Source organism: Canis aureus, chromosome X, assembly GCF_053574225.1.
Source record: "Canis aureus isolate CA01 chromosome X, VMU_Caureus_v.1.0, whole genome shotgun sequence".
Taxonomy (NCBI): domain Eukaryota; kingdom Metazoa; phylum Chordata; class Mammalia; order Carnivora; family Canidae; genus Canis; species Canis aureus.
Window position 1 is genome coordinate 78,726,555 of NC_135649.1, and position 24,551 is coordinate 78,751,105.

Below are 24,551 nucleotides of genomic sequence, written 5' to 3' on the forward strand. Positions count from 1 at the left end.
GTCACAGAGAGAGAGAGAGAGAGAGGCAGAGACATAGGCAGAGGAAGAAGCAGGCTCCATGCACCGGGAACCTGATGTGGGATTCGATCCCGGGTCTCCAGGATCACGCCCTGGGCCAAAGGCAGGCGCCAAACCGCTGCTCCACCCAGGGATCCCCCACAAGGGTCATTTTATGAGACCACACTGCAAAGCAACTTTCACATAGGTTCTCAGTTCCAAATTAGTTCTGTATACAGCCAGCCTTCATTGTATCCATGTTAATCCCCATTGTCTAATGTTTTCCCAAAAACATATCTGCTTTAATGTTATTTTGAGCTAAAAGTGGAAATAGAATGGTAAATCCTCCACATAAGCTAGAGAGCAAGGACTTAGGGATTTTTTCCAAAGCTTCTCAACTTTTTCCAGAAGCTGTTCAGTAAGATACAAAGGATTATACCTCAAAGGAAAACTTGCCACAATGTAATACAGCCTCAATTAATCCATCATGACTTAGGGCTGATCATTAGGTATACGGTCTGAAAAACCTGATTTTTTTTTTTTTGGTAGAATAAGAATAGATCCTATCTCTCAGAGGTTGATTCATGTTAACTAAGATCACAGAAATAGCTATGTGGATGTGGCTGAAAGAGTAGCACTGGGGAGAAGAGAGGGAGTGAAAAGACACTGAAAGATCTGTGAAAGATCTAGTGAAAGATACAAATTTATGCTACTTTATCGCAATCAAGTACTTTCCGCAGTAATTATTGTTATATATTGTGCACTTACTCTTTTCTGGTCACTCTTATAAATCCATGTGAGGTATTTATTATTCTCCATTTTAAATAGGAGGAAACTGAGGCCCAAAATTATCCATCAAGTCATCATCTGTATTGCCATTCCAGTCTGAGCTGACTGATTCCAAAAGTCCTGTGCTGTCCTGATTCCACTGAAGTATAACAACTCTAATTGGTAGACAAGATTCAGACTTAGGTCTGGCTGACCCTAGTGCATATGCTCTTAACCATTTCTATCAGAGCTTGCTTTTCTTAAGTGTAAGCTGCAAGAGAAACTGTGGTATCAGAAGTTTGCTTGGGGACATGGAATCAAAACAATAATATTAGCTAACATTTATTGAGTTTTTATAGTGTGCCATGCACAACATGTTCTAAGTGTCTCATTGAATCCTTATAGGAATTTAAAACATAGCTACTATTACTATATTTTACAGATGAAGAAACTAAGGGAAAAGAAGGGATGGTAGATGATCTTAAGTTTCTCTTTGCTGAGATTACTGGGGATACTGTTATCTACTCCAAAGGTAGCCTGGCCAAGGAAACTCTCATGTTGACTTTGTGTTTAACTAAGGCATCATTCCTGGACAGAGCTGCTGCTGATTGCCTTAATGTTTCTCCTTTTTCGTCTTCAGAGCATGAGATCATTGTTCCACCTTATTAAATCTGTTTACCCTATAGTCCTATGTTCTTTTTTTTAAGTTTATTTATTTTTTCGTATTAATATCTGCACCCAACATGGGGCTCAGACTCACAACCCCAAAATCAAGAGTCACACGCTCTTCTGACTGAGCCAGCCAGCTGCCCCCATAGTCCTGTCTTCTTGAGATTATTTCTAGGCCACTGGAGTATTGTATATTTTCTTAAGTCACTTACTGGTAATGTTTTATTTCTTTGCAGACTCCCTGAGGTGGCTCATTCCATCCATTGTGTGGATTTTTACTAGTTTCATCTTATTTCCAGGTTCTTGAGCAACACTTCTTAGTAATGCCCATGTTGTACAGATTTTGGAGCCAAATCATCTAGCTTTGAATCAGGCTCTACTACTTATCAGTTCTGTAACCTTACACAAGTTACCAAACTTCTCTGTGCCCTAGTTTCCTCATCTGTAAAATGGAGAAATTGGTATCTATCTCACAGAGTCATCTATGAGTATTAAATGATATTTGTTAAGTGTTTATCACAGGACCTGTAACATAGGAGGTACTCAATAAAAATTCAGTTATTATTTATAATTGACCACAAATTCCATAGGTATTAGATTTCCATTATATATTGTATCTTAGTGGAAAGAATGAGGTTTTTGGAGTCAAATAGCCTTGGATTCAAGTCTCGGCATGCTAGTGACCTCGGGCAAATCATTTTACCTTTTTTTTTTATTTTGAGCCTCATTTACTTTATCCATAAAATGAACCACAGAGTACCTGGCACGCCCAACCCCTTAGCAATCGGAAGCTGCTATTTTCCTAATAACATTCATGGAGAGACTGCCCTGCATTGCAAGGTAATGCAGTTCATGTCATTAGTATTTCAAAAGCAGTCACATCCCTGAAATCAACAGAAAAACAGGTGATTATTTTCTGTTATGAAAGATTCTGTGGAATAGTGCACAGAGATCTTCTGGTTTGCTTTCCTTTGCTTTCCTTTACATGTCCAGTTGTCAAAATTGGACAGTATTGTGCAGCAGTTAAGAGAATAGACTTTAGAGGCTGACCCACCTGGCATGGAATCCTGGCCCTACTACTTTCTATCTGAGTCTCCATGAGCAAGGTACTTTAATCTTTCTGAGCCTCAGCTTCCTCATCTGTAAATATCTACCATTTAGGGTTTCTGCTAGCATTAGAAAAGTATATTTCAAAGCTTTATAAATGATAGGTGTGTCATTATTATGTTGCCATGGCCATTGAGTTTCGGTCAAATCCATCTGTTGTCACCTTAAGTTCTCAGGACAGTTATCAGAGTGTACTACTAGGTGGTAACATGCTTTGGGCTTTCTGCTGTTTTTGAAGAACTGAAGCAGCTTCCAAAGGCTGTCTTATAAACATGCTTGGGAAGTGTCAGCCAGTTTGGGATTACCATTTCCACGGACTCTCTCTGTTTTTGACAGGGCACTTCAGATGGAGTTTCTAAATCCCTGGAGCCTCATCAGGGTCGGTCCCACTCACAGGTAAATGGAAACAATGGCACATTTATTAAAGAAGAGAAGAGTGGTCATCATCTTACAACTCCATCACAATGTGCCTTATCCAGGGACAGCAACTTGTGTAATAATGGTAACCGCTACTTCCCTGTGAAGAATGGGGAGAAGAGCCGCTTAAGAGAGCAAAAGCTAGGAACTGTGGCACAACAGAAGGAGGAATAATGAGAAGATGGCTTCAGCAGATCAGGAAGAGAGGAAAACCTATACTTTTCTGATTGTAGGCCCAAGTTAGAGGAGGACATAAATGCTTAGCCTAGATTTATCCAGCATTTTATTGGGATGTCCTGGTGTATTCACATTTTCCCTTTCCCTGTCTTTTTCTGGACCTCCAGACTTAGTGGTCTGCTTCTAGGGAAGCTCTGGGCAAAGATGAATGGTAAAAGGACTAGCTCCTATTTTCAAATTGAATATGTAGTGCCAGTATTCTCTTTGCCTCCCCTGGGAGTGTAGTAAGGCAGTGTCTGTCAGAAATCTGGTGTCATCATGTAAGGCCCTATAGAAAAGTTCCAGCTTTGGTTTTCTGAGTCTTCATCATGTTACTCATTTATAAAACCCATGGATGGTAGGGGTAGGGACTGCTGCCTGTGGCTTCCTAGCTTGCTTTTTCCTCTAAGAAGTAGTGGGACCTTGGTATATAATCCATACCTTTCTCCCCATTCACCTAACCCAAGATTTTATACCACCGCCTCTAACTCTGGCCTGACAATCAGATAAGTAAATGTTTTCAGGGAAGCGAAATAGTACTGGTTATTTTATTTTATTTTATTTTTTATTTTATACACTTAAAAAGAAAACTACCAATGGCCTTTGTACTGGGGGATTCTACTGAGTCAGAAAAGTACTCGGCAGATTTTTCCTGCCTCTGAACTAATGCATTGTTTGTAAAATAGAAGATGTGGTGCAGTTCACCCACTCCCTGCTGCCCACACCCTGAAAGGGTGGGAATCAGTGTATTGAAACTGAGTATGAAAGGGAACTCAAAAGACTGTGTGTGTGTGTGTGGGGGGGGGTGTATGGGTGGATGTATATATGAATGTGTGTATCTATATGCATACACATACCCTTTATATAAAGAGACAGATCTATTTATCTATACATATTTTATATATATAAATATATGTGTTTGTGTGCATGTGTGCATGTATACACACATGCATACATACATGGTGATGTCCCAGAGGATTTACTGAGTTTTCCAGAAATGCTTCCACTGCTATGGAAGTGGTTCTTTCCAAAAGACCACACTTTAAAATCCTTACTGAGTCACAGCCCATCGGTTATGAGAAGATGGGCTTCTCTAAAGCAGACAAAAAGTACTTTCCAGAGATTGCCTGTTCAGAACAACAAATAGTTGGGTTGTCACAAGTTTAATCTTGAACAGAGCCCTCACATCCCATATAGTGAACACAAGAGGTTGGAATGGGGTGGGGAAGATTCGGGCATTTCCTTCTGCAGGAACAGCCTAGTCAGAGAGAGAAAGGGAATGAGAGGTGATTGCCTAGGCTTGCAGCCAATTTGGAGGAAATCTCATCTGGAACTCCTGGGTCAAACTGGCCTCAGGCTAGAGTTGATTGCCATGAATCCCTGAAGGAGAGAAGACTAGCATTGGAAAGATGGGGTAGGGAAGTGTGAAGAAATCGACAATTTGATTTTACATGCCTAGATCGTTTTATTTGTTCATTGACATTTTGACTACTAGATCTTTTCATTTGCTTTGCAAGGAAGACTTCAGAGGACTCTGGCCCAGGCCTTTAAGGGTATTCTGGAAAGGCTCCCAGCCCCTGAAGAGGCCAGAATCTGCCCAGGACAAAAAAAAGCTGTTCTTCCTTGCCAGAGATACTCTTGAGACAAACTTGCATTTCCAGTTTCCCTCCTCAGCAGCTTCAGTATGAGAGATGGGAACATGGCTTACAACAGATTAGCATTGTGTCTTCATTCAGGAACTGAGGCTTCTAGCCTTACACATCTCCTTTTGGGCTTTGTGATATTCTTGCCCAAGAAGTATCATTTCTACAGGAATTCAACTGACTAGACTTCTAGCAGGGTTTCTCTCTCTTTTTGAAAAACCCCATGTACCTTAACCCACAGTAGGTCCTTGGTGATTTTTTTTCCAGACAACCAGAAGGCTATTTGCTCACTGCCCACTTAAAATGAGTTCATCATGAGAGATTGGAAACAGTCTCAGACGCTTAATCCTAGTCTGACCCAGTGTAAAAGAACCCACAACTTGTAGGGGGAGGAGGCCCTAGAATGCCTCGCCCTCTGCCCAGACACTTACATAAACCAAGCAAGATGACAAGTATGCACACCTAGCAAGATAGAACCAAGAACAAAGCATAAACAAAAACCTCCTCTTTGGAATTTGCTCCCTTAATTTGGTCTCCTCTCTTCTTTTGGACCTGCCCAGCCTTTCACAAATATCTTGAAGGTTAGGATTTCTGTGTCCAGCAAGAAAGGGATTTGGTAATGAACTTAGATGGCTGGGAAATTTCTTTCTGGAGCCACAGAGGGAGGAATCTTTGAAGCTCTAAAAATAACCAGAATTACTGAGCTGAGTTAAAAGAATATATAGACATCATTTTCTAATAGGAAGTGCTTAGAGTTATATGGAAAGGTATTTTCTTCAGTTGCTGTTTCTGTGCATCTTGAATCTATTCAACACAATCAAATGACAGTATTGTTAACTCTCACAGCCTTAGGAAATTTTCTTATTTTATAGGCATTCACTGTGAGAAGTAAAATTGCTGCTTTGACAGGGATGATTCCAGTTTGCCAAAAGGCTTGCTTTTCTCCCTTCCACATACCTCTGCTTTCTCCTAGCCTGCCCCAAGGTGAAATAAGTGGCTCACTTCCAACCTTGATTTTTATTTGGATTCAGCATTTTGGGTTTGGAAGACTGTAATAAAGAACCATAAAGGGCCACTTCCTATGTTTTAATTTATCTGCCAAAATATACAGTTTAGGAGCTGGAAAGGCTAAGGTTCATTACTGAAAGATGAACTTTTTCTTATCTGAGGGCAAATTGGGGAAGGTGGGTCTGATCTTTGCTGTGAGTATCACTTGAAGAGACTGTCATCCTTTCCTTGAAGTTCCATTTCTTACTATAATGTGTGTGGCCTCTCTTGAACAAAATCATATAGGAACCCCCAGAAATGACCCCTGTATCACAAGCAAAAGGGCCACAAGCAAAAGCATCCTGGTTGTATATAGCCACTGATTTCCAAGGACTTGCAGTTCTTCTTGATTTCTCCTGGTATGTCTTAGGGTCAGCCTATAACTCCCACCCTTATCCAGTGGCCAGTCTGGTCAGAACCAGGCCTAACAAACTTTTGCCTACTTGAATCATTTTCATTTTGAGCCAGGAAGACTTTGGGTAGACTTTAAAGCCCAAGAAATGGCACTGGCTCTGGCCAGTGACATTTGATTTCAGTCTCCATCTTGATTTTCTAGCATTACTGATTGGCCAAGTCACATTAACTTTTTTGATCACTGAGAAAAATAGCCAGACAAGGCATTAGGGAGGGTGGTTAAGGCGGGGGTGGGAGGGTGGGGGGAGGAATGCTTACATAGGGTAGGAAGAATGTGGAAGTAACGGTTTGGTTATAGTGATCCAGTCCGTTGGAACCTTAGAAGGCTTGTGTGGGCATGTCACTGCTACCCTTTCAGTCTCTAAGACTCCCCTCCTTTGAAACGACAATACAAGTAGACCACTGTTTAAAGTAGCTAGTATAATTCTACTAAGGTTTAATCATTATACTTGTTCACTTCCTGATGCATATTTCCTAAATATGCTTGGGGTTTGGGGGCAGGGGGTAAGTTTTCACTGTTCCATTGTATGTCACTCCATATTTTTCTCCCTCTCGTGACTTTGGCATCTTTAATTTGACTTTCCATTATCTTCCCCTTGGCTTATTGCAGTAGTCTGCTGGGGCAGGTAGAGCTCAGTGCACTATTCCCTTATTACTGCTAATTACCTTCAATATTGTCAGAGGTTATTTTGATGTTTTAAGAAGATAACTTCATTTTTTTTACAAAATCATCTTTTCCAATTTAAAGGCAAAATAAAATACCCCCTGTGCTAGGGTGCCCATTTCAGCTTTTGACATTGCCCTTGTACTTTTATAGATGCTCTTTTTGTCCGTGTTGGTAGTAACTAATGACTAGTGAATTTTCATGTAAATGAAGCAAATTAAATATTTCATATTTTATTAATCTCTCATAACCCTGCCAAATCTGATGATTTCATTTTAGTTATTTCCCCAAAGACACTTCCCCTCCTTTTATTTTATCCTATTCTCTTCTGTTTTTAGTATAACATACTAGGTTAAAGAAACTGTAACTGCAAGGAGTCAATGGTTTTTAGTGCTCCCTGATAAATGATGTTATTGACAAAAGTAAATTCTTTCATTGTTTTTTCCTGTGTTAATATCTCTTCTCCTGTGCTCTTGACAGTGTGTTTAGTGGATGGATAATATGTATTTCTCTTTCCCACTCCCAGATTCCAAATTCCCTGCCTTTTTGGCCCACCTCACCACAAAAGCTCCATAGTTTATTAATGTAAGTTTGAATGGATGCTTCTTAGGGGAAACTGCAGGAGTTTCTGGAAGTGTTTCAGAAAGGAATGAAAATGTCTCAGGAGTTGTTCTGTGATGGAATTGGTCTGTTGTTCTGTTAATGCTGATGGAAAGAAACTTACAGTGCTTAATAAAAGTCTATTCTTTTAGTAAAAAAAGTGTGAAATAATTTTGGGTGTGTGAAATTAAATTTCTTCTCCCATTTTCTGGATCCCTTTCTGCAAGTGGGGGATATGCTTGTCTAATTCAGAAGTGTTGCACAGAGATTTAGGAGCCTATTTGTAGGTGAATATTAGGACAAGAGAAACAGTGCAACAATCATCAAAAGGAAGGGCATATTTAGCTTCCTGCTGAACTTTTGTATTTGGCTGTTCTAAAGGCACTTTTGACTTGACATTTCCCAGACTGAACACATCCTCTCTTCTGAAACCTCCTTCTCTCTATAAGTAGACACTACCTTCTACTCAAATGTCGAAATCACAAACCAACCTGGGAGTTATCCTAGACTCATGCTTTTCCCTCATTTCTGAAATCCACCTCATGACAAGATCTGTTGATCATACTCTACCATATTCCTGTTTTTCACATCTGTCTCTTTTTTGTCCCAGATGCTGTGGTTTAAGTTCAGGCCTCTTCATGTCTCACTTGAATTATTGGAGTTGCTCCCCTGTCTTACTCCTAACCAGGAAACTTTGAGCAGCATTTTTGTGTTTAAGTGTATGTACCTTTTCCCAGTGAAAGGGCCCCTATATTTTTCTCGGGTTCTTTTTTTTTTAAGATTTTATTTTATTTATTCATCAGAGAGAGAGAGGCAGAGACACAGGCAAAGGGAGAAGCAGGCTCCATGCAGGGAGCCCGATGTGGGACTCAATCCCAGGTCTCCAGGATCCCACACTGGGGTGAAGGCAGCGCTAAACTGCTAAGCCACCCAGGCTGCCCTTTCTCGGGTTCTTAACAAAAGCTATGACTCAAGAGACATTAAGAACTACTGCTTTAATCTACCATGTATATCAGCTTCCAGAATAATCTGTCCTTCTAACATGTTATACCCCCACCTCCATGGTCCCTTCATGATCTGGCCCCTGACCACTTCTCTAGCCTCATTTCCTACAACCCTAACCCATTTCAGCAACACCAAAGTGCATCCCATATAGCTGTTAATATCCATTTCTTCTCATTTGCTTATACCATTGCCTAGAATGCCTCTCTCCCCTTGTCTCTGGTACATTCTCAACTTTACCCACCAAGATTCAGCTCATATCTTTCTGATTCTTTTCCTGATCCCTGACCAGACTCATCACACCCAGTCCCCATAGCATTTTGCTGCATCTCTGCCCCTCAATTAAACTTCATCATCGCTGTCTTCTTAGCACATACCACCCAGCGTGCACTTAGTAAATCAAGGACAGCTAAAATACCTTTGAAAATATTCCCTGGTATAAAGCAGATTGTAGACTTCTGAGGCAGGATATGCCGGTGGCAAAAAAACAAAAAGATTGAGTATAAAGGTTCAGCACTGAATGATATTAATTTAAATGTGTTATGGAGCTATGAAAAAAAAACCTGAGCTCTGAGTCACCTTTGACCCATAGAGGCATGCTTGGAGCAGAGTCTGAAGCCAGGACTCTAGGGCATTCTTCTTACCTCACTGCTTCTGCTGAGTGACATTAGCTTTGCTTGGCCTCCCTAACTGCTCTGTGCCTTGTGTATACAGATTAAAGGAAACAGCTAAGTCTAAAGGTGAGCATTAGAGGCCTACTGAAGCTTATAAACACCTTACCCTTAAATAAAAACTCCTATTTGTAACATAGTTTGTTTAATATTAGGTTCATTGTGGCTATAGATGCCTTTTCCTAGCCTTTGAGTATTGGAACTCGGAAATTAATAGTAGGAAATCTTTAGCATTTGGCTTTTAAAAGTTACCATTTATTGAGCACCTACTGGGTACCAGGTGTAGTACCAGACTCTTGCACCTTATTTCTAATCCTCAAACCACTCTGCAAAGTAAGTACTATCCCCACTTTATATATGAGTAAATAAATGCATTCAGTGGTACCCAAGTTTGTAAATGCTAATGAGCAATAAAACCAGAGTTCTAAATCTAAGTTTGTTTTGACTAAGCAGATAACTTTGTTTCTGCATGCCCAGCATTCCTTCTTCTTTCTAGCAGTTAAACCCAATTCTTCCTTTTGGGGTAGTGTTCCTCCCTGTCTTGCAGTAGAGGTGGGTTGGTCAGTCATGTGGCTTCACCTTCCCCAGTGGGATGGGTATATGATCTGAGCAGGGCCAATTGTGCTTTTTCATGGATTTGAGGGGAAAAGTGACAAAGAAAACATATCTTCCAAACTCACAAGCATTAGGAATAATGTGAGCCTAGAACATATTTATATCTTCTACAACTAGTCTTTATGTGTGAGAAATATGAAAATTCTGTGATCATCTATTAGGAATAGATTACAGAAAGTGATCTAATGAGGTCTTACCGTGTGCCAGAGAGAGGTCCGGGCACTTTACACATTTGTATACATTCTCATTTCATTATTCAGTCCTTATACATGAAAAATCTCCAACTGTTAAAAAGGGAAGTGTATCATTCAGGGTAAGCTAGTTTTTGCTGCAATAGCCCCCAAATCTCAATAACATAACAGAGGTTTACTTCTTGCTCATATATGTCCAGCATGCATTGGCAGGGGAGCTCTTCATCTACAGTCACTTGGGAACTCAGACTAACAAACCCCATTACTGAATCAGGAGAAGGCATGTGGCCAGAATGCATACTGACTCTTAAAGCTTAAAATGGCATACATCACTTCTCTCTTTTCATCGCACAAAGCAAGTCACATATTTGCACCTAACTTCATAGAAGTGGAAAAGTACAGTTCTACTACATGCCTGGAACAAGGGAGAGGTAAGTTTGGTGAGTTGAATCACAAGGAGAAATGACCCATTTCTGCATAGAACTGATTTATCACATTTTGTCTGGTTGCCATTATCTAACCACTTGAGTCATTATACCTAAAATTTGGAATGAACTAGTGAAGCATTCATTCCCATTCTAGTGTCATAGGGATTCCCCGCATGTGGCTGAAGTGAATATAATCTGGTGGTAACACAAGCATTTGAGCTTAGCTCCCCTAGCCCACATTGTGGCGATGGTTCTAAGGATTAAGTGACATAGTGGATGTAAAGTGCCTGGCAGATAATACAGCCTTGATAAATGTGAGCTCTTATGGGTATGCAGGGCCATGATAAGGGATGAGAGACTTGACGCTCCCAGTCCTGACTTCCTCATAACACATTCCTTCCTAACCTATAATTGAGTGCCAGTCCTTCCATTTGAATGTGGCTGCTTCCAAAAGTGAACAGTGTGCCCCCAGTCACCAAGTCCAGGGTGTTCATAGAGACCTTATCTCACTGAGGACTTCCATAGTAATTGACACTGAAACAGAACCTATCTCCTGAAACTGTCTGGCTTCCCTGATATTTCTCTCCTATTTCTCGTTCCTTTTTGACCACTTTAAAAAATTATGTAATATTTGATAAACACAAAAGGCTGTATGTAACATACATTATGAGATTAGATAATAAAATGAACACGCATGAGTCCACTAACCAACCTAAGAAGTATTCCATCTCCCTATCTTCCCCAGAGGTAACTGGTATCGTGAGTTTTGTTTTTCATTCCTTTGTTTTCTTTTTCAATATTTTTTATCACATAATGGTCTCTGAACAATATATTAGTTAGGTTTTACCTGCTTTTTAATTTTATAAAAATGTAATTTTTATGTAGTCTACAACTTCCTTTGCTAACTCAGTTTGATTTCTCTGACCCAAACATGCTGCTACAGTTCTAGTTAATTTGCTTTCAGGTCTACAGAATAGCCATTGTATGAATATACCACAATTTACCCATTCTCTGTCCAGTGAAAATATGAGTTTCTGTTAATGTTACTATGAATACTTTTGCACATGGCTCCTCCTGGGACCTAAGGCACACAAATGTTCACCTTTATAAGATAGTGAAAAAAAAATTTGCGTGTGAAAATTATTTTAAAAAGTAGCATTAAGTGGGAATAATAATACCTGCCTTGCCTCCCTTACTGATAGTTGTGTGAATAAAACAACCTAATGGGGGGTCGGGGCAGGATGATGGAAGAGTAGGGTCCCCAGGTCACCTGTCCCCACCAACTTACCTAGATAACTTTCAAATCATCCTGAAAACCTACGAATTTGGCCTGAGATTTAAAGAGAGAACAGCTGGAACGCTACAGAGAGAAGAGTTCACGATTCTAACAAGGTAGGAAGATGAAAAATAAATAAATAAAAAAGAATCCAGTGGGGGAGGCCTCACCCCCCACCCCCCACCCCCCTGAGGAGCCGGGCTAAGGTGGGCAGCAGGAGCCTCCAGGACAGGAAACTCCAGTCCCGGAGAAGCAGGAACTTTAAAAATCTTCCCGGACAGAAAGGTGCTCACAGGGAACTCGGGCAGGATCCCAGGAGGGGCAGTGGAGCCTCCAGCTTTCCGGGGTCACTGAGGAGGTGCACCCCGGGGAGAGCTTGCCACACACCACTGGCCAAGCTTGATAAAAAGGCTGGAGAGTGTGCCTGGCAGGGCCTCGGGAGCAGCTCAGGTGGCAGCTCCGCATGAAGGGGGGTGCGCGGCCCCGAGAACGCAATTCCAGTGGCGCAGGCCCCGGATTCCAGGCGCTGGGGGACACCGCCCAGAATCCTGGGCTTCCCCAGATACAGGAGGATTCTGGGAGGACACAGGACAGTGAGGACGCTCCTGACGCCCGGCGCCCTGAGCTGTGCAGATCAGCACCCACCGCCCCCGCTGCCCCCAGAGCATCCAGACCCCTGCGAACTGAGAGACTATGGTAGTTACTGCTGGAGCTGACTCCAGGTCTGGAGAGCTGGGCGCTGCCACTGTTGTTACTCCTGGTGTCACCCTGTGCCTGGGAGGGTCGGGGCCGCCAGGGAACAGGGGCCTCACAGGATAAACAGCTCCCACTAAGCCGTGCACCTGGCAGGGGGCGGGGCAGCTCCCCCAGGTGCACACACCTGACAATCAGCACGGCAGGTCCCTTCCCCAGAAGACCAGCTGGAAGGACAGGGGAAGAGCAAGTTCTTGACCAAGCAGCGCTGGAAAGCTCCAGGAGGAGTCAAGGGATTTACAGTATATAGAACCGGAGGATACCACTCCTTGTTTTTTGTTTTTGTTTTTTGTCTTGTGGGGATTTTTGTTTGATTTTTTCCCTTTTTTACTCTTTGTATTTCTTCCTTTTTCCAGTATATCCTGTTTTTAGCCACTCTGTACTGAGCAAAATGCCTAGAAAGAACTCCTCACAAAAGAAAGAATCAGAAACAGTACTCTCTCCCACAGAGTTACAAAATTTGGATTACACTTCGATGTCAGAAAGCCAATTCAGAAGCACAATTATAAAGCTACTGGTGGCTCCGGAAAAAAGCATAAAGGATGCAAGAGACTTCATGACTGCAGAATTTAGACCTAATCAGACCGAAATTAAAAATCAATTAAATGAGATACAATCCAAACTGGATCTCCTAATGACGAGGGTTAGTGAGGCAGAAGAACGAGTGAGTGACATAGAAGACAAGTTGATGGCAAGGAAGGAAGCTGAGGAAAAAAGTGAAAAACAATTAAAAGATCACGAGGAAAGGTTAAGGGAAATAAATGACAGCCTCAGAAGGAAAAATCTACGTTTAATTGGGGTTCCAGAGGGCGCCGAGAGGGACAGAGGACCAGAAGGCATATTTGAACAAATCATAGCTGAGAATTTCCCTAATTTCGGGAGGGAAACAGGTATTCAGATCCAGGAGATCGAGAGCTCCCCCCCTAAAATCAATAAAAACTGTAAAACACCCCAACATTTAATAGTGAAACTTGTAAATTCCAAAGATAAAGAAAAGATCCTTAAAGCAGCAAGAGACAAGAGATCCCTAACTTACATGGGGAGAAGTATTAGGTTAACAGCAGACCTCTCCACAGAGACCTGGCAGGCCAGGAAGGCCTGGCAGGATATATTCAGGGTCCTAAAGAAGAACATGCAGCCAAGAATACTCTATCCAGCAAGGCTCTCATTCAGAATAGAAGGAGAGATAAAGAACTTCCAAGATAGGCAGGAACTGAAAGAATATGTGACCTCCAAACCAGCTCTGCAAGAAATATTAAGGGGGACTCTGTAAAAGAAAGTGGAAGCCCGGGATCCCTGGGTGGCGCAGCGGTTTGGTGCCTGCCTTTGGCCCAGGGCGCGATCCTGGAGACCCGGGATCGAATCCCACATCGGGCTCCCGGTGCATGGAGCCTGCTTCTCCCTCTGCCTGTGTCTCTGCCTCTCTCTCTCTCTCTGTGTGTGACTATCATAAATAAATAAAAATTAAAAAAAAAAAAAAAGAAAGTGGAAGCCCAAAGAAATAACCAACAAAAACAGGGACTGAATAGGTATCACGATGACACTAAATTCATATCTTTCAATAGTAACTCTGAACGTGAATAGGCTTAATGATCCCATCAAAAGGCGCAGAGTTTCAGACTGGATCTATTTGCTGTCGACAAGAGACCCATTTTAGACATAAGGACACCTACAGCCTGAAAATGAAAGGTTGGAGAAACATTAACCATTCAAATGGTCCTCAAAAGAAAGCAGGGGTAGCCATCCTCATATCACATAAATTAAAGTTTATCCCAAAGACTGTAGTAAGAGATGAAGAGGGACACTATATCATACTTAAAGGATCTATCCAACACGAGGACCTAACAATCATGAATCTTTATGCCCCTAATGTGGGAGCTGCGAAGTATATCAATCAATTAATAAGCAAAGTAAAGGGATCCCTGGGTGGCGCAGCGGTTTAGCGCCTGCCTTTGGCCCAGGGCGCGATCCTGGAGACCCCGGATCGAATTCCACGTCGGGCTCCCGGTGCATGGAGCCTGCTTCTCCCTCTGCCTGTGTCTCTGCCTCTCTCTCTCTCTCTCTCTCTGTGTGACTATCATAAATTTAAAAAAAAATTTAAAAAAATAAGCAAAGTAAAGACATACTTAGCTAAAAACACACTAACTGGGAGACTTCAACCTGGCACTTTTTGCAAATGACATACCTTCTAAAAACAACATCTCCAAAAAACAAGAGCTTTCAATGATACACTGTGACCAGATGGATTTCACAGATATTTACAGAAATTTACATCCAAACGCAACTGAATGCACATTCTTCTCAAGTGCACATGGAACTTTCTCCAGAAGAGACCACATACTGGGTCACAAATCAGGTCTCAACCGATACCAAAAGATTGGGATTGTCCCCTGCATATTTTCAGCCCATAACGCTTTGAAACTTGAACTCAACCACAAGAAGAAATTTGGAAGAAATTCAAACACGTGGAGGTTAAAGAGCATCCTGTTAAAAGATCAAAGGGTCAACCAGGAAATTAGAGAGGAATTAGAAAGATTCATGGAAACTAATGAGAATGAAGATACAACCATTCAAAATCTCTGGGATACAGCAAAAGCAGTCCTAAGGGGGAAATATATCGCAAAACAAGCATCCCTCAAAAAACTGGAAAAAACTCAAATAGAAAGCTAACCTTGCACCTAAAGGAACTGGAGAAAGTTAAGCAAATAAGACCTACACCCAGCAGAAGAAGAGAGTTAATAAAGAATCAAGCAGAACTCAATGAAATCGAGACCAGAAGAACTGTGGAACAGATCAGCAAAACCAGGAGTTGGTTCTTTGAAAGAATTAATAAGATAGATAAACCATTAGCCAGCCTTATTAAAAACAAAAGAGAAAAGACTCAAATTAATAAAATCATGAATGAGAAAGGAGAGATCGCCACCAATACCAAGGAAATACAAACTATTTTAAAAGCATATTATGAGCAGCTGTGCACCAATACATTAGGCATTCTAGAAGAAATGAACACATTTCTGGAAAACCACAAACTACCAAAACTGGAACAGGAAGAAATATAAAACATGAACAGGACAATAACCAGGGAGGAAACTGATGCAGTCATCAAAAATCTCTCAAGACACAAAAGTCCAGGGCCAGATGGGTTTGCAGGGGAATTCTATCAAATGTTTAAAGAAGAAACAATACTGATTCTACTAAAGGTGTTCTGAAAGATAGAAAGGGATGGAATACTTCCAAACTCGTTCTATGAGACCAGCATCACCTTACTTCCAAAACCAGACAAAGACCCCACCAAAAAGGAGAATTATAGACCAATATCCCTGATGAACACAGATGCAAACATTCTCAAGAAGATACTAGCCAATAGGATCCAACAATACATTAAGAAGATTATTCACCATGACCACAAGTGGGATTTATCCCCGGGATGCAAGGCTTGCTCAACACTCGCAAAGCAATCAACGTGATAGATCATATCCACAAGAGAAAAAACAAGAACCATAGGATCTTCTCAATAGATGCAGAGAAAGCATTTGACAGCATCCAGGCCTGATCAAAACTCTGAAGAGTGTAGGGATAGAGGGAACATTCCTCAGCATCTTAAAAGCCATCAATGAAAAGCCCACAGCCAATATCATTCTCAATGGGGAAACACTGGGTGCCATTCTCCTAAGATCAGGAACACGACACGGATGTCTACTTTCACCACTTCTATTCAACATAGGACTAGAAGTCCTAGTCTCAGCAATCAGGCAACAAAAAGAAACAAAAGGCATTCAAGTTGGCAAAGAAGAAGTCAAACTCTCCCTCTTTGCAGATGACATGATACTGTACATAAAAAACCCGAAAGACTCCACTCCAAGATTGCTAGAACTCATACAGCAATTCGGCAGTGTGGCAGGATACAAAATCAATGTCCAGAAATCAGTGGCATTTCTATACACTAACAATGAGACTGAAGAGAGAGAAATTAAGGAGTCATTCCCATTTACAATTGCACCAAATAGCATAAAATACCTAGGAATAAACCTAACCACAGAGGTAAAGGATCTATTCCCTAAAAACTACAGAACACTTCTGAAAGAAATGGAGGAAGATCCAAAGAGATGGAAAAATATTCCACGCTCATTGATTGGAAGAATTAATATTGTGAAAATCTCAATGCTACCCAGGGCAATTTACACATTTAATGCAATCCCTATCAGAATACCATGGACTTTCTTCAGAGAGTGGAACAAATCATCTTAAGATTTGTGTGGAATCAGAAAAGACCCTGAATAGCCAGGGGAATATTGAAAAAGAAAACGAGAGCCGGGGGCATCACAATGACAGATTTCAGGTTGTACCACAAAGCTGTGGTCATCAAGACAGTGTGGTACTGGCACAAAAGTAGACACATAGATCAATGGAACAGAATAGAGAATATAGAAATGGGACCTCAACTCTTTGGTCAACTAATATTCAACAAAGCAGGAAAGACTATCCACTGGAAGAAGGACAGTCTCTTCAATAAATGGTGCTGGGAAAATTGGACAGCCACATGCAGAAGAATGAAACTAGACCATTCTCTTACACCATTCACAAAGATAAACTCAAAATGGATGTAAGATCCTTTTTTAAAAAAGATTTTATTTATTTATTCATGTGAGACACAGAGAGAGGCAGAGCCACAGGCAGAGGGAGAAGCAGGCTCCACGCAGGGAGCCCAATGCGCGACTTGATCCTGGGACCCCAGGATCACGCCCTGGGCCGAAGACAGACACTAAACCGCTGGGCCACCCAGGGATCCCCAGATGAAAGATCTAAATGTGAAACAAGAATCCGTCAAAATCCTAGAAGAGAACACAGGCAACACCCTATTTGAACTTGGCCACAGGAACTTCTTGCCCGATACACCTATGAAGGCAAGGGTAACAAAAGTAAAAATGAATTATTGGGTCTTCAAGATAAAAAGCTTCTGCACAGCCAAAGAAACAGTCAACAAACTAAAAGACAACCTACAGAATGGGAGAAGATATTTGCAAATGACATATCAGATAAAGGGCTAGTATCCAAGACCTGTAAAGAACTTATTAAACTCAACAGCAAAGATATAAACAATCCGATCATGAAATGGGCAAAAGACCTGAACAGAAATCTCACAGAGGAAGACACAGACATGGCCAACAAACACATGAGAAAATGCTCCGCATCATTTGCCATCAGGGAAATACAAATCAAAACCACAATGAGATACCACCTCACACCAGTGAGAATGGGGAAAAGTAACAAGACGGGAAACAACAAATGTTGGAGAGGATGTGGAGAAAGGGGAACCCTCTTGCACTGCTGGTGGGAATGTGAACTGGTGCAGCCACTCTGGAAAACTGTGTGGAGGTTCCTCAAAGAGTTAAAAATAGACCTGCCCTACGACCCAGCAATTGTACTGCTGGGGATTTACCCCAAACATACAGAGGCAGTGAAACGTCGGGACACCTGCACCCCAATGTTTCTAGCAGCAATGTCCACAATAGCCAAACTGTGCAAGGAGCCTCAGTGTCCATCGAAAGATGAATGGATAAAGATGATGTGGTGTGTGTATACAATGGAATACTACTCAGCCATTAGAAATAACAGATACCCACCATTTGCTTCAACGTGGATGGAACTGGAGGGTATTATGCTGAGTGAGGCAAGTCAGTCAGAGAAGGACAAGCATTATATGGTCTCATTCCTTTGGGGAATATAAAAAATAGTGAAAGGGAATAAAGGGGAAAGGAGAGAAAATGAGTGGGAAATATCAGTGAGGGTGACAGAACATGAGAGACTCCTATCTCTGGGAAACGAATAAGGGGTAGTGGAAAGGGAGGTGGGTGGGGGGTTGGGGTGAATGGGTGACAGGCACTGAGGGGGGAACTTGATGGGATGAGCAGTGGCTGATATGCTACATGTTGAAAATTGAACTCTGATTTTAAAAAAAGCTAATGGAGGGCAGCCCGGGTGGCTCAGCGGTTTAGCGCCGCCTTCAGCCCAGGGCATGATCCTGGAGACCTGGGATCGAGTCCCGTGTCGGGCTCCCTGCATGGAGCCTGATTCTCCCTCTGCCTGTGTCTCTGCCTCTCTCTCTGTGTGTGTGACTCTAATGGATGGCTAAATAAAATCTTTTAAAAAAATAAAAATAAAATAAATTTTAAAAAGCTTCCATTAGGAAGTGAAAATACCTTCAGTACATTAAGAAGACATGGTTGGCATACTGGTTTTGAGTCTCAGTTCACACTCTAAAGTCAGCCCATGAGCATACTAGTTTCTAGGACCAGAAAGACCAAAACTATTCATTGTTAATTTAATGTATTTGTAGAGGGACACCTGGGTGGCTCTGGTTGTCTGCCATCAGCTCAGGGCAGGATCCCGGAGTTCCGGGATCGAGTCCCACATAAGGCTCCCTGCATGGAACCTGCTTCTCTTCCCTCTGCCTATGTCTCTGCCTCTCTCTGTGTCTCTCGTGAGTAAATAACATCTAAAACATAAAAATAAAAAATAAAGTATTTGTAGAATTTTCCAATGAAAAATGCTAGACTCTTAGATTCTGTGGCAGGTGTCTATTTGTTTGTTTTCCTACCTAACCAGCAACCTTTCCTTGTTCCATCCAGTAACAACACCTCAAATTTCCAAGGATATACTGCTATTCCATTTTTGGAAGTTTTCTCAAGTGCTCCGTTCCCGCAGCCAGCTCACTGAGATTTGTTAACTGTCATTATCATAGATTTATTTGTTTGTTTGCTTGTCCTCTAAAGACTCCTTTTACTTCTGACAAATCCAGCATGATTAATTGAATACAAAAATGGCCATACTTGTTCACATCTTCCTGTATCTATACTTTCTACAGCTCCTCCCACTAAGAGATGGATAGGTTTCTCCACCCTTCAAATCTGGACTAGGTTTTGTTTTGGCCTATATAGACTTTTGCAGAAGTGATAATTATGCCAGTTCTTAGCATAGGCCTCAAGAAGGCTTGCATGCTTCCGCTCACTCTTGAACCCCTGGAACTACCATGAGAACAAGCCTGGACTAGCCTTCTGGAAGATGAGACCCCGTTGTCCAGTTGTCCAGCTATACCAGACAAGACCATCCTAGACCTGTTAACCCCAGCCAACCCACCAGCAGACCACAAGTACACAAGCCTAGCCAAGACCAGCCAAGCCTGGTCCAACAGCAGAGATATGCAGCCAACCCATAGATTCATAAACAATAATAAATGATTTGGTTTCAAGCCACTGAGTTTGAGGATGGTTTACTATGCAGTAGTTGCCAATTCACATATCCAGCAATACAGTACAAATTGTATTTTATGCAGGATCAAGTTGCTCTGGTTGTAGGAGGCCAGAATATCTAGTCCTCTTCAGAATATCTAATCTTTTTCGGAATATCTAGTCTTCTGTACTGCCTCTCTGATTTCTTCTTCATTTCCTCCCTTAGTCTGTCTCTTAAAATAAGCCTTAGAGTTTCTATTCTCAGCCATCTTCTCAGTATTCTTTCTCCTTGGTGAGATTCATCCCTTCCCATGGCTTCAACTCTTACCTTTATATAGATGACTTCCAAATCTACCTCTAACTGAACTCTACTGAGGAGTTCAAATGAGTTCAAATGATCTGCTGGGCAAGTCCAGCAAACTCCCCCCAAAAAAGCATACCTCATTGTGTTTAAATATGAAGACTTGCTACCAATCCTACATTGTTTCCTATTTCTCCTCCTATCTCCAGCTTGATTCCCCTACTTCTGGTTAATGTCACCACTATCCTCATCACCCAGGCCAGAAACCTCATCATCCCAGATTCTCCTCATCCACCATATCTGATCATTCTGCTGCAGTGTCATATCTGTCCCTTCCTCCCCATCTTCACAGCCCACTCAGATGCTTCCTTTTTCTTCCTCCTCTTCACCTCCTTTTTTCTTGCTATCAAAGTTTGACCAGTGGTCCAGCAATAGTAGCACCTTTTGGGGGCCTATTAGAAATGCAGAATATTGAGACCCACCTCAGATCTACTCAATCAGAATCTGCATTTTAAAACGATCCCTAGGTGATTCATATGCATACGAAGGTACAATAAACAACTCCCTAGCTGAGGCTTAATCTGGATAGGTAGAGGTGCCCACCAGTTTATAACCTATGCACCATGACAGTGGCACTCAAGTCTGGTTGAATACCTGAGAAGTCTTCAATTTTCCATTTACTTTTTCATGATTTAATTTTTTTAAAAAGAATATAACATTTATTAGTTGTATTTTCAATACAGAAATACAAAGAAAAAAGCTAAAATTGGCCCATGCCTTGCTCAGATAACTCCAAATGACATTTTCTTTTTTTAAAACAGGAAAATTTACCTAAAGATAGATAATTAAAACAATAAAAATGCACAAAGTGATGCCAGAAACTTCTAGCACCACCCCAATCCCAACCATTCTCAAATATAGCCATTCTTAGAATTAATCTTCCGGGAAGTAATTAACTTTCCAGGAAATAACTAAGCATATACCTGCATATATTCATCTGTTTACTCTTTTTGTTTAAAAAGCATAAATTACTCCCACTGAGTCATCATAATTTTTTATACTTAATGTATCTTAGAGATATTTCTTTATGAGCATACGCAGACTTTCATAATTTCTAATACTACATAGTATTCCATTAGATGGATGATTTTATCAGATCAGTTCCCTATGGAGAAGTGCTTTGATTGCTTCCAGTTTTAGCTATTACAAACAAGGCTGCAATGATCATCCAGGGGCATATGTTTTGGTGAACTTCTGCAATGATATCCATAGGGTACATTTTTAATGGCAAGATTACTGAGTATAATGATTAGATGCTTCTGTTTAGCAAGTTAAAAAAAAAGCCACTGAGAAAAAAAAGAAACTGAGCCACTCAGTTTCTTTTAGTTTCCATGTTCTGCAATCCCTACTTTATCCAAGTAGATTTTTAAGTGCAATCCCTGGACCAGCAGCCTCAGCAGCATCTGGGAACTTCTTACAAAAGGGAATTCTTGGTTCCTACCTCAGATCTACAGAATTTGAAATTCTGAGGATGGAGATAAGCAATTTGTGTTTTAACAGACTAGGTAATTCTGATGCACACTAAAGGCTGAGAAACATCGCTGTAGGCAAGGTAACCATGAGATGGCTGCCAGTGGCCATGGACACAGTCTCTTCCTTTAAGTTCAGCAAAAACTTCTGATCCAGTCTTTCATATGAGCAGGACTCCCAGGGTGCACCCTAATTGGCTGGCTTACATTACAAATCTCCCCTGAAGTAATAATGTCTGTGGCCAGACATACTAGAATCAGTTTACCCCATAATACATGGACTATGAGTGGGAAGAATAGATACACAAATAAAAACCATGAATTGGTAGAAAGGAAAAAGTAGGAAACTATTGCTGTGAATACTCTAGCAAAGTCCACCCACTTAGTCAAAGAATATGTACATGTTCTATTTTGATAAATATTGCCAATTTGTACCTGTAAAAAGCTGCACCAACTTATGGTCTCACCAGCAGTGTGTATCTATTTTCTCATATCCTCACTTGCTCTGCATATAATCAAACTTTAAATGCTTCCCAAAATGATAGGTGAAGATGGAGTTTTATTGTTTCGATTTATATTTCTTACATAATACATAAGAAATATACTTCTCATATGCCTCATGGATGAGACTGAACATCTTTTCAAATCTGTATTGATGTATATATGTTTTCCTTTGTAAATTACTTGCTTATTCTTTAGCTCATTTTCCTATTGGGTTTTGCCTTTTTCATGTTGATTTTTTTTTTCTGAACTTATTGTAAATTAAAGAAACTAGCCCTTGGTCATATATGTTGCAAATATGTTTTCCCAGCTCTGTTGATCTTTTGAATTTGTTTATGGTATTTTTGTCTCACGAAGCTTTTAACTTTTATGACACAAATCTATCAATAGTTTCCTTTAATGGCATCTGGGTTTGGGAGTCTGCTTTAAAAGGGCATTCCCTGGGATCCCTGGGTGGCGCAGCGGTTTGGCGCCTGCCTTTGGCCCAGGGCGTGATCCTGGAGACCCGGGATCGAGTCCCGCGTCCGGCTCCCGGTGCATGGAGCCTGCTTCTCCTTCTGCCTGTGTCTCTGCCTCTTTCTCTTCTCTCTGTGGACTATCATAAAAAAAAGGGGGGGGGGGCATTCCCTATTCCTAAGTACATCCATCTTTTCTTCTAGAATTTTGTTTTCATTTTTTTTCCTTTTCCACTTCTGATCCATCTAGAATTATATTTTGGTACAAGGAGTAAGGTAAGGATACTCCGTCCCCTGCCCCAACAACAAATAGCCAGTTGTCTGAGCACTATTTATGGAATAAGCCTTTTTTCTCCCCACTAATTTCAATTGCCACATTTATCATAAACTAAATTCCTTTATGTATTTGGGTCTACTTGTGGAATCTACTTGTTCCATTGATCTAATTCATTTTTTGTTCTATACTGTATGAATCATTTTACTTCTGTAGTATTTTTAATATCTGACAGAACTAGTTTTCTCTCACTTTCGTTTTGTTTCTTTCTCTCTCTCTTTCTTTTTTTAGAAATGTTCTATTTTCTTATCTTAAAAAAAAAAAAAAAAAAAAGAAATGTTCTATTTTTTTTTCCCATATTTACCTTTCAGGTGAACTCAAGTCAATGAAGCTCTTAAAAATTAAGTATACGAGGCCTCCACTCCAGACCTAGTGAAGCAGATTTTATAAAATGTGACACTCTGTAGGGGGTTGAATAGTATGTCCCCAAGATTCACATTCACCCAGAGCCTGTGATTTTAACCTTATTCAGAAATATCACCTATGAGGATGTAATCATGTTAAAATGAGGTCATAGGGTGGATCTTAATCCAATGATTGGGGTCCTCATAAGAAAAGGGAAATTCAGGCACACAGGGAGAACACCATGTGATGGTGGAGGCATAGTGATACATCTACAAGCCAAGGAATGTCAAGGATTGCAACCACCAAAAGCTAGAAAGAAAGGAAGGATGCTCTGCTAGGGCTTTTAGAAACAGCATGGCCTGCCAACACCTTGATTCTGGACTTCTCACCTCCAGAACAGTGAGATAATAAATTTCTATGGTTTTATGCTATCCAGTTTGTGGTACTTTGTTATGATAGCCCTAAAAAACTAATACATACTCTATATCTAAATTTTAAAAACATCTTTAAGTATGATCCTAATATACCACCAACGTTGAGAATCACTGTACTGAATAATAATTATAACCATTCTTGACTCACTCAGTATTTAGTAGAAGTAGAAAAACAGGATGACTGAAATAATTCTCTTTTAAAAAGGGAGTCGGTGTTGAAACAACCAGCTATCCATTTAGGGAAAACTTACTTTACCCCTATATCATGTCAAATTCACTAGAATAAACTCTAAAAGTATTCTAGGAGCTGGGAACAAGAGAAAATCCCTACTCTTATGGAGTTTACAATCTAAAGAGACACAACAAATAGATAACTTTGGAGAGGTGATCTATGAAGAAAATAAATCGAGGCACCTGGGTGGCTCAATGGTTGAGCGTCTGGCCTTCAACTTAGGTCATGATCCCGGGGTCCTGGGATAGAGTCCCCCATCAGGCTCCCTGCAGGGAGCTTTCTTCTTCCTCTGCCTATGTCTCTGTGTCTCTCATGAATAAATAAATAAAATCTTTTTAAAAAAGAAAAGAAATGAAGGTAATGAACTAAGGTACATATTAATGGAGAGTGGGTGGTCAGTTTAGTTAGGGTAGTCGGGAAGGCCTTCTGGAAGAACAAGTAGTTGAACCAAGTGCTGAAGGTGTCAGCCATAGGAAGGTCTGGGGAAGAGAGTATCTAGATAGGAAAAGCACAAAGGTTTGAGAAGGAAATGAGTTTAAGGTAGATAAAAGACATAAATGGAAAGCACTATAACAGAAGGAGAAAAAGAGAAAATGGTTGTTGCCTTGGATAAGAAAGACCTTTTTTTAGAAAAAAGATTTTATTTATTTATTCATGAGAGACACAGAGAGAGGCAGAGACATAGGCTGAGGAAGAAGCAGTCTCCTCACAGG

The 24,551-nt window shown here is 40.9% G+C and overlaps 1 protein-coding gene across 3 annotated transcripts in view; it reads left to right on the top strand.

Annotated features, from left to right (window-relative positions):
• The window catches only part of FAM120C (family with sequence similarity 120 member C), a 162,732-nt gene extending 156,219 nt beyond the window's left edge, over window positions 1-6,513 (top strand). For 2 of the 3 annotated variants that reach the window (XM_077888781.1, XM_077888782.1), the window contains exon 16: window positions 2,878-6,513. In XM_077888781.1, coding sequence (XP_077744907.1) covers window positions 2,878-3,132 — 255 coding nt within the window. In that variant the 3' untranslated portion in view covers window positions 3,133-6,513. The remainder of the gene's footprint in view (window positions 1-2,877) is intronic. The other variant, XM_077888785.1, reaches the window with a different exon arrangement.
• Window positions 6,514-24,551: the final 18,038 nt, after the last annotated feature.